The sequence below is a fragment of the Myotis davidii genome, unplaced genomic scaffold, assembly GCF_000327345.1.
Source record: "Myotis davidii unplaced genomic scaffold, ASM32734v1 scaffold39, whole genome shotgun sequence".
Lineage (NCBI taxonomy): Eukaryota > Metazoa > Chordata > Mammalia > Chiroptera > Vespertilionidae > Myotis > Myotis davidii.
The window spans coordinates 358,970-369,763 of record NW_006290531.1 but is presented as its reverse complement, the minus strand read 5'-3'; the positions used below and the strand labels follow the sequence as shown (position 1 = coordinate 369,763).

Sequence of the window (10,794 nt, the reverse complement as noted above, 5' to 3'; positions counted from 1 at the left end):
GAATGTTGGAGTCCTCCTTCACTGAAGCAAGCAAGCCTCATGTTAGTTTCAAGCTGCCTGGCTTCCGGCCGCCATCTTGGCTGGCAGTTAATTTGCATATCGCCCTGATTAGCCAGTGGGAAGGGTAGCAGTCGTACGCTAATTACCATGTTTCTCTTTTATTAGATAGGAGGATATGCACACACACACACACATATATATAAAACAATGTCATACCCTTTTAAGGCACAGATAAGAAACGCAAGAGTCCGCAGAGACTAGTGGTAGGACATTACTAGGCTGATATAAATTTGTCCTTTGGTTACAACTAAACCTCTTAATTGCGCCCTGACCAGTTTGGCTCAGTGGATAGAGCGTCGGCCTGCGGACTCAAGGGTCCTGGGTTCGATTCCGGTCAAGGGCATGTACCTTGGCTGCGGGCACATACCCAGTGGGGAGTGTGCAGGAGGCAGCTGATCGATGGCTCTCTCTCATCGATGTTTCTGACTCTCTATCCCTCTCCCCTCCTCTCTGTAAGAAATCAATAAAATATATAAAAAAAAAAAATAAAAAAAATAAACCTCTTAATTGTAAGTTAAAATAGTTTATGGGCAACTATCTCAATATATCGATAATCAAAATTCAAATCATATATGCCCAAAAAAAGCAATACTGTCAGATAAAAAAATCTTTCCTAGGCTTATCCTGCTATATTTTTCCCCCACAATAAATCTACATTTCAAACAATAAAGGGATCATACACTTTGACCTTTCTGGACAAAAACCATCTCCCTTCTCCCCTATCCCAACTATCACCTACTTAAATTCTAAAATATACTATTACAAAGCCCTAGAAATTGACTTGAATCTAAATTTCCTCAAAGAGGCTTAAACCCTTTCTCGCTTTGAAAATCAAAAACCTTTTTTAATAAAAACACTTTTATTATCTGTTTTTGAACAAGAAACAGATTTGAGGGGAAATACTTTTGTAATACCAACAGGAAAGTATTTCTGGAGCAATCTATAGCACTTCAATTCAAAACCAAAAGCCATTGCATTCTCTATGGCAAGATATTTTACTTTAGCTGGACCTACTGAATAGCTAACTCTCGGTCCCCGTGATGAATTATGAAACACTTTTTATTATTTTTTTCTCTCAAAGTTTTCAAATTAGAAAGCTTTACCCTATTAAATGTTTACCTTACTATTCAGGATGATGATGATCATCATCATCTGAATTTCTACCATGTACCAAGCAAATACTTTGCTAGGTAAATAACAAATATTATTTCTATATAGTTGAGCTTGCATTTGGGATTCCCAACAACAAAAAGTCTAAATAAAATTTTTATAAAATTATATTAAAATTATATGTGTGTGTGTATATATATATACATACACACACGTACACACATACACATGTTATTTCTAATTCTTATAAAAATTTTCAAATTTGGTATTATCACCATTTTGTGGATGGGAAATTTGAAACTCAGTGAGGTTAAGGGACTTGTCAATATAGCATAAGCTAGTAAGTGGCAGAGCCAGGCACAGTTAGTTCTAATGAAGCAGTTCTTTCATTATCACACTGTTTGTTCTGAAAGGAACTGGATAAAATACTCTTATGTTACCATAACTCCAATTTTTAAAACTCAAATAAAAGGAAAGTCACAAAAATGTTAATATGTGTTAAAATAATAAATTATGTTGTATATCACCTCATCTTTACCACAATCCTGGCAAGATAGATCCTTTCATCCCATTTTCCAAATGGGGAAACTAAAGGCCGAGAGGTTACAAGACATGCCAGAAACTTACAGGTGGAGTAGGAATTCAGAATCAAGCAGGTATTTCTGAATCTTAAAAAACAATGATTAGAGATTTTCAAAATTACCTTACATGAAAAGAAATATAATAGTTAATTACAAAACTTTCCAAGTAAAAAGTTACAATTACAGCACTAATATTGGCTGGTGTACTATAACGGAAAAGTCAATTAACTGACTAGGTGAAGAGCTCTCTATTAATTAACTACATCAGATATATAATAATCTATGAAATAAAGTCAAAAGGTGCCATTAAAAAATATACATATACTAATATATATTAGTATATTAGTATACACACACACATTAGTATTTAGGCTTAAACTCATGTTGGTAAAATAAAAAAATCCTGTCAACTGTCCTCCAAATTCATTATTTTTTTCCAAACATGGGAGTAGGGAGGAAATTCATCTGAATCTAATAAACATTATTTCAATAGTGTGTTACAAGAAAGATTAAATGTAATACAATGGCAAAGTGAAATGCCTGGTATTCAGAAGAACTGAATGTATATTTCATTAAAGAATTAGAGATATACCCCAAAAAAGGGCTCAGATCTACTGGTTATGCCTTTAAAAATGTATTCTTAAATATTACATAAACTACTAATAAAATCTGCATAACTACTCCATAATCAATTGTAATCTTTAAAATATTTCAGAAATGTGAACTAAGCATTTTAACTTCTCTAGGCGTTACTTTCTTTATCCATAAAATGAAAAAAGATGGAGTAAACGTCTAACATCACTTTGACTTCTAAAGCCCTATGAAACAATAACCATAACACTTATAGAAAGGCCAATGTAAAGTACTGTCAATAGATGCAAAGTTCAAATTTTTTTCAAGAGTGTATACAAAAATTCATTAAACTTCAGACTTAGGATCTATGTACTAAGTTGTATCTCAATAAAAGGTTGGTCGGGGAAAAAAATCAAGAAATATATACAACCTAAAACAAAACCAAAAAAAAAAGTTCAGTATTTTGTTTATGGTCTGGAGACCATGCTTAAGTTAAATAGGTTAAAAATAAGGCTAAACAAAAATTAAATTTATATAAGGAAAATTTTTTTAATTAAAAAAATGAACATGACTCATTTATGTGATTTAAAAAAAAAAAGCCCACCAAGATTATAAATTTGGGTGAAAGATTATGATGGCTAAAAATAATTTTAAATATTTAAGAAAATCTCAGGTTACAAAATATTACACAATCTCTTTGAAGAAACCCATGACATGAACATGGATAAACCATCCTTTTAGCTAATTCTGAGCGCAAATGATCTTAAATTAATTGAAAATACTTGAATAAGTGAATTATTTCATTCAAATATTAGATTTGTTGCCGGACTTTTAATTTTCAGTTGTATATAGTTTAATACATAATTATTGACAACCTAATGCAAGAAGGAAAAATAAAATTCTCTTTGAAGAAGCAGAACCTATTACTTTTGTCTTTTGTACTCATTCCTTTTTAATAATTTCTAGTTAAGAATGCAATGATATCCTTATTGTTTTTCATTTTCTTTTGAAAATCATGAAAGGGTAGTTTTTGTTCCTTTAGAAAAGAAATTTGGAGTGTAATATTATGAAGAAAAATTATAGCAAGTGTTTTAAAAAAATAAACCTTCAATTTTTTTATTTAAATTACCACCTTTAAGAATAACACGCAATGGGAAATAAACCATATCCATTTCGTTTTCTGAGCTCAGTCAAACCTTATTAAAATATCCCTGATTTTCCAACAGATGTGCTCCTCAAAGCTTTATTTAAATCTCATCTTAAATGCACTAGGGGGAGCTCCCTCTTTGAAAGAACCTTAAGGCATGTGTGTTCCTTTTCTAACTTTAATTCCTGCAAAATAATGAGTTACCTGCTGAACTATTTATGTCCAACTTTTGCTTAACAAATTTTTTTTAAATACTAGCCCTATACTTTATCCCTGTTTATCAATTGCCATTATGACAACTTTCACCAAGTTATAGTATTTACTGTACTGTTTCCCAAAAAAGAATACAAAGCCCAGAAAAATATACATTTAATATACCACTAATGATTTTAAACCATGTAATAAAAATCAGCTTAACATGTCACTAGATTTTTATAATTGTAATCTCAAATTTTAAACTGAAAAATAATAGAAAACTAGAGGGAAATAAACTAATCTATTAATGAAAAAAGTATGCTTTGTGCCTTACTGAGCTCTTCATAATTTTTAAAATACATTTTACTATACCACCCCATTTAACCCTCTCATCAAACCTCTCATTGATTTTATAACAACAGTACACTGGCTTCATTAGAATACGAACCAGCAGAGAGACAGGGTAGTAAAGTTAACTGTCCAATGTTACAAAGTAATGCAAATGTTGAGGTCAGAACTGGGATTCCAATTTTCACATTCCTGGCCATTCCTCTTCTTTTACACAATTAAATAAAGATGGAGAAAAAACATTTAAGCAAGTTTTACTGTAGAGTTCCCTATCAGCTAACAATAATTATTAAAAATAATTTTAGGAGGCTAAAAAGTTTAAGGACTTGCCAAGACCTTTAAGTGGGGAAAGGACAGTCTTAACAAATGGTGTTGGGAATACCAGATGTCCACATGCAAAAGAAAGATGTTGGAACCTTACCCTACACCATATACAAAAATTTACTCAAAATAGATTGAAAACTTATATATAAGACCTACAACTAAAACTCTTAAGGAAAAATATAGGGGAAAGCTTCAAAGACATTGGATTTGTCAATGACTGCTTAGATATGACACCAAAAGCACAGGCAACAACAAAAAATGTTGATAAATTAGACTGCATCAAAAATTAAAACTTCTGCCCTAACTGGTTTGGCTCAGTGGATACAGCGTTGGCCTGTGGACTCAAGGGTCCCAGCCTCGATTCTGGTCAAGGGCATGTACCTTGGTTGCGGGCACAACCCCAGTAGGGGGTGTGCAGGAGGCAGCTGATCGATGTTTCTCTCTCATCAATGTTTCTAACTCTATCCCTCTCCCTTCCTCTCTGTAAAAAAATCAATAAAATATATAAAAATATAAAAAAATAAAAATTAAAACTTCTGTGCACCTAAGGACACAATCAATAGAGTGAAAGGTAACCCCTGGAATCTGAGAAAGTATTTGCAAATCACATTATCTAATAAGGGAACGCCTACAGCTTTAAAAAAAAGAAGAAAAAAGAACAAAGGTCTTGAATAGACATTTCTCCAAAGCCAATATACAAATGTCCAACCAGCATATGAAGAGATGCTCAACATAAATAACAATCAGGTAAATGCTAAAAAACCAATGAGCCCTACCAGGTTTGGCTCAGTGGTTAGAGCACTGGCCTGTGGACTGAAGGGGACATGCCCAGGTTCTCCCTCATTATTGATGTTTCTATCGCTCCCTCTCCATTCCTCTCTGAAATAAATAAAAATATATATTTTTTAAAAACCACAAAACAAAACAATGAGATATCACCACCTGACACCCATTAGGATGACGAATCTGAGAAAAACAAAATAGTAAGTGTTGACGAGAATGTGGAGAAACTGTAATTACTGTGCCTGTTAGTGGAAATATAAAATAGTGCAACCGCTATGGGAAGCAACATGGCGGTTCCTCAAAAATTTAAAAATGGCAGTTCCTCAAAACTTTAAAAAGTTTACCATTCGATCCAACTGCACTTCATGGGATATATCCAAAAGAACTGAACACAAAACCTTTCACATTTGCATACCATGTTAATAGCCGCATTATTCACAACAGCCAAGAGGTGGAAGCAACCCAAGTGTCAATGGACAGACGAATGGATAAGCAACATGTGGTATGTACATAAAATAAAAAATTACTAAGCCTTTCGAGGAATGAAATCCTGACATGTATGGACCTTGAGAACATTATGCTAAGCAAAATAAACCAGTTGAAAGAAGACAAATACAGTTGACCCTTGAACATGGAATTGAGCTGCACAGGTCCAATTATACTTGGTTTTGTTGTTGTTTTTTAATAAATAAGTACAGCACTGTAAATGTCTTATAATTTTCTTAACTTTTTTTCTAGCTCACTTTATTATAAGTATACAAGATATAATACATATAACATACAAAATATGTGTTAATTGGCTGTTATGAGTAACACATAGTTAACAGTAGGCTATTAATAGTTAGGTAGTGGGGGAGTCAAAAGTAGGGGTAGGTGTCCCTAACCCCAGCACTGTTCAAGGGTCAACTGTACTGTATGATTCCACTTACACAAGGTATCTTTAAAGCAGTCAAATTCAGAGAGACAGTAAGTAGAATGGAAGTTGCTAGAAGCTGAGAAGAGGGAAAATGAGGCGTTACTACTATATAATGGGTACAGAGTTTCAGTTTTGCAAGATGAAAAGTCCCAAAGACTGGTTGGAACAATGTGACCGAACTCTACTAGTACACGTGAAAATGGTTAAGATTGTAAATTTTCTTATATGTTCTTTACCACAATTAAAATTTAGGAAAAATATTCAGGCACTGAAAAAATTTACCAAATACAATTCACCATTGTGTTTCCAGTTCATATTCAACATAATAGTATGTTCAAGTATAATAATCTAATTTTCTTTTGAAAAGATGCCTATAGTCAATACCAAACTACTGTGAATACATTTGTTGACAGCTTATGGGAAACCTAAAACCCAAATGGGAATCAAGTTTTCATTACTTGACCTACCAACATTAAAAGAGGCCTGTATTTTGTACCATATGAGTATTAAATGTGTACTGCTTGGGTAAAGGAGGAAAAACTCTATCTGCATTTTCTGCAAAGTTCACCGAAAGTTCTTTATGCTGAAGAATCAAATTATTTAAAATTATCCTCCCTAAGATTCATCCTATTTAATCTTATCTGAAAGCCACCATTTTCCAATGAAGTTTACACTCAAAAAATTAAATACATATCACATCTCATTTTAGGATATGGGTCAAAGATTATCTTCACAGAGGGGACACAGAGTAGTAGTAGGTCAGGTACCATTCTAAATCCTGAAATAACCTAACCAGTACTAGTATAATGAGTTGTAGGAGTATGGAATCAGTCTAGTGACAAAAATGATAAATTACAGGCTAGAATAATATTTAACATCTGAATATAACTGGAACCGAACTTAAAAAAAAAGTGGGGAGGGAGCAATATTGAAAACATTTCAAAAAAACAGAATAATTTGGGACAGTATGAAAAATAAACCAATCTACATATAAAACTTTAATCAGACTTCTATAACTTTAGATGTGCCTTAGTTTAGAAATTACGTTCAAATGTTCAGTGGCTCTCAAAAGATCAGCAATATTTTTGAAACTCTGGTGAACATGTGAAAAATATATATATATATATTGAATTTAGCTGCAATAATAAGCAATTTAATAAGGAGCTGCTATACTTAAGGAAAAGATTTGACTAGAAGCTACACATTGTTCCATGACTGTAGACATGGTACTGATTATCAAAATTAAATATTTATAAGGACTTCTAAATGCAAGGAATATTTTTAGTGGGATATCCAAAATGCTTGAAGAAAACATTCACCAAGAATCATTCTTTATTCTCAACTACTGTACAGGGGCCCTGCAAATTCCTTAGTATCCTAACTAATATCTCAATGTTTTACTTATAGGCATGCTAACTATATAGGTATTAAAAATACTTTTGGCTATAGAAAAATCACATATGTACATGTATGTGGGGAGAGCAAGTTTGCAGTATCTATGCCATACATACATACACACACACGCCCACATTTATGCTGAAGAATCAAATTTAGATATTTAAGAAAACTTATAAACTTAAAAAAGGTTTTCAGATGCTCTATAAAATCAAGCATCTAGCTGGCCTTTCCTCATTTCCTTCAATTATTGTGATTATATACAAATATTTAGTAGTGTGGTCTCCACAGATGCTAGCATAGAGGATGATGAAAGGTATTTACGTAAAAACAGGGTAAGGGGTATTCCACAGAAAATAGGCAGATACAAAGTACTTTTACAAAGAAAATGCATGAACTATATTTTGTGTTAATTATTTGAGACATCCAAAATTCTTCATAATTTACAATTTATAATTGTAAATGTATACTATCTAAATTAGCAAAAAAAAAGTCTTATGATGAAAAATATCATCTGGAAAGATGCTTTCTTCTCACTAAACACTTTACTCCATCATTTTCATTTTTATTTTGAAATTGTGGCTTCCTAAGTTAAATACTAGTATCATTTTATGTGCCAGCTCAGGACTTAAGTGTTAATATCTCTCCTTGCTTATTCATCAAAATAACTGAGAAATATTATTCCTTTCCCTTGTTGAATTAATAAATCCTAACATGCAAAAACATCTTAATCTCCAGGCTTTTCTCTTGGTCAAACTGGTAACAGCACAGCTGGACCACCTTCAACCTCAAACTTTCTGTAATCTTTATGGACAAGAACTTAAGTGATCTCCAGTGGAAGATGGCAACTGGGGAAAAAGAAATACAGGTTTAAATTACAGATGTCCTCAGTCTCTCCATTATAATCAGTTTTTCTAAGGAAGCACCCTAAGCAATATTTTTAATTAGCTTGTAGAAAGTAAATGTATCTAATTGTCTTTCCCATTTATGAAATGTAATGCAGAAAAACAGGAAATCAATAGTTCTGCTACACACCGAAAACCTGACAACCAAAAAAGGATAACCAGTGGCAAGTTTCAAATTTTTTTTTTGATCTAAAAGAAATTTAGACCAAAACCTTAAGCAATGAAAGACTGTTTAAGTATTACATATAACAAAGAAATATGAAAAAAGAAAATCCATTATTTTACAAAAACAAACTAAAAAAGTCCTGGCAAATCTGCCTAAAATACTGAGTTGCAAAATAAAGCAACACAGAGAAGGGGAAACAAAAAGATTAATGTGGTAGGAAAATACACATTTACTTAATTAAACAATGGGAATCCATTTAGATAAAAACAGAAACAAAGTGACTCTGAATTCCAAGGCATACTAAATGCTATATAGCTAAGTTACTCCTAAGAAGTAAAATGCAAACATTTCTAAACCAAGGGAACAATTCTGTTTCTTTCTATATAAAACAACCACAAATTGTAGTAAGGTTATTTGCCCCTGAAATTTGTGAAATTCATAAAAACTGAGGCTCATGAAACTTGAGAAAAGAACAAAATGTATACCTAAATATATCATTGTGGTAATAGTACTTTGCACTACAGCATAAAAATTAAACTCCTTGGATTTAATATTCTTTTATGTGTAACATAACACATTTTTATTTCACAGGCCTGAAATCTCAAAAAGTTGTAATAGATTGCCTTACATTATTCCATAGTGAACCATCATGTGATTTAAAGCTCTTTCTCACCTTCAAACAGATACAAGCAAGTGCAGTAGATGGAAGAGTGTAGGGAGTAGAGTAAGGGAGTAAGGAAAGGTTCTTTCATATTTTCAAACAGCCTCTCTCCCAAGGTTTTAGAATAAAAAAAATTAAAATAAATTTTAAAAAACCACCTCTGGACCTGCCATTTAATTCAGAAATGAATTAAGAATTCTTCCTGAATAATTGCTTATGGTATAAACTTCAAAAGCTGAGAAATCTTAAATGTATTCAGCCAGTTATTGCACTCCAATGAAAATCTTACCTTTCATAGTAGTTATACAATATAGTTAAATTAAACCCTGATATAACAAACAGAATAATTTCCTGTAACATTTTTTCTAGCATAGAAATGAAGACCACTAATCAACTAGTGTCTGTACTGAGTGGGATGAGGTAGGATATTTATCTATTTATGTGAGTGCAAGGTAACAAATACATTTTAAGATGAAAAAGAGGACTACGTATAAAACATATATAGTATGGTCAGAGTTTCATTTTTGTATTATGTGCTTGTTGTATTTTAATCCAAAATCTTTTGTACTGTACTTCATGTTATATAGTTTTTGGACTGGACTGTTTTTCCACAAAAAGAAAAATTAACTGTTTTCCACTTTAATATTCAACCTACCTGCCCATAGTTGTCTATGCCAGTTACTAATCTATTTAAATTTAATAAATCAAAAGCTGTCCTTAGGGATTGGCCAAGAGTCGTAAGTCCTTCAGCCTGAAGGTTTTTCAGTTCATTCATAAACGTTGCATGGTTTTCTTTCCATCCGGCCTAAAAAGAAATATGTAAGAATGGTTTTTTTTCACTATTTAAAGCCATGTATACACAAAACACCATTACAATCCGTAGTTGATCAAACAGCTGCTTTGCTTTACCCTATGGTTTGACTAACGTGTAATTCCCTATCACTGCTGAAGAAACTCTCCTCCGAAGGTGGCCAAGAATCACCCTGCCTGCACTACAGCTTTGGGCAGCCCAAGTACTTCACAACTTCCCTGGGAAATGCACTCCCTAACTTAACACCCAAAACGTGGGATGTAAAGTGCTAGCGGGAAGCAGGCGCGGGCAGGACTTCTGAAGTTCACCTCCCGCTGCCCCACGACCCGCGGCCTCTCGGGAAGGCTCCTACCACCAAGCCCGCAGCCCCCAGCCTGGCTGGCCCGCCAGCAGCGAGCGTGGGGAGGACGGCCTAGCCGCGGGCCGATTCCCCTTTAATGCAAACCCGGGCTCCCGGCGGCCGGGCCCGGCTGTCACTCGGGCTAAGTTGAATAAATATCCCCCACAGTTCATTGCTGCCGCTCACGCCGCGGAGGGGAAATGTCGGCCATGTTGATCGCAGCGCCGCCGCCGCCGCCGCCGCCGGGCCGGGCTGGGGAGGGGACGGCGGTGGCCCCGAGACTCCGCACCGCGCCACGGCGCTCCAGAGCGGGGGAAGGGGTGGGAGCCCGTAGGGAAAAAGACCTCGGCGCCTGGAGCACAGCTGGGGTGGGGGAGGGGAGCAACATGAAGGGTGAATGGGGGGGGGCGGCGAGCGAGGAGGGAACAGGAAGGGGAAGGGGGAGGGCAGGCGCTGTTACCTTGATAGCATAGGGCGGC

The 10,794-nt window shown here is 34.5% G+C and overlaps 1 protein-coding gene across 4 annotated transcripts in view; it reads right to left on the bottom strand.

Moving 5' to 3' along the window:
* The window catches only part of INTS6 (integrator complex subunit 6), a 111,012-nt gene extending 100,224 nt beyond the window's left edge, over window positions 1–10,788 (bottom strand). For 3 of the 4 annotated variants that reach the window (XM_006763570.2, XM_015563778.1, XM_015563780.1), the window contains exons 1-2: window positions 10,776–10,788; window positions 9,820–9,969 (exon numbers count right to left, since the gene is read on the bottom strand). In XM_006763570.2, coding sequence (XP_006763633.1) covers window positions 9,820–9,939 — 120 coding nt within the window. In that variant the 5' untranslated portion in view covers window positions 9,940–9,969; window positions 10,776–10,788. The remainder of the gene's footprint in view (window positions 1–9,819; window positions 9,970–10,775) is intronic. The other variant, XM_015563781.1, reaches the window with a different exon arrangement.
* Between the last annotated feature and the right edge of the window lie 6 nt (window positions 10,789–10,794).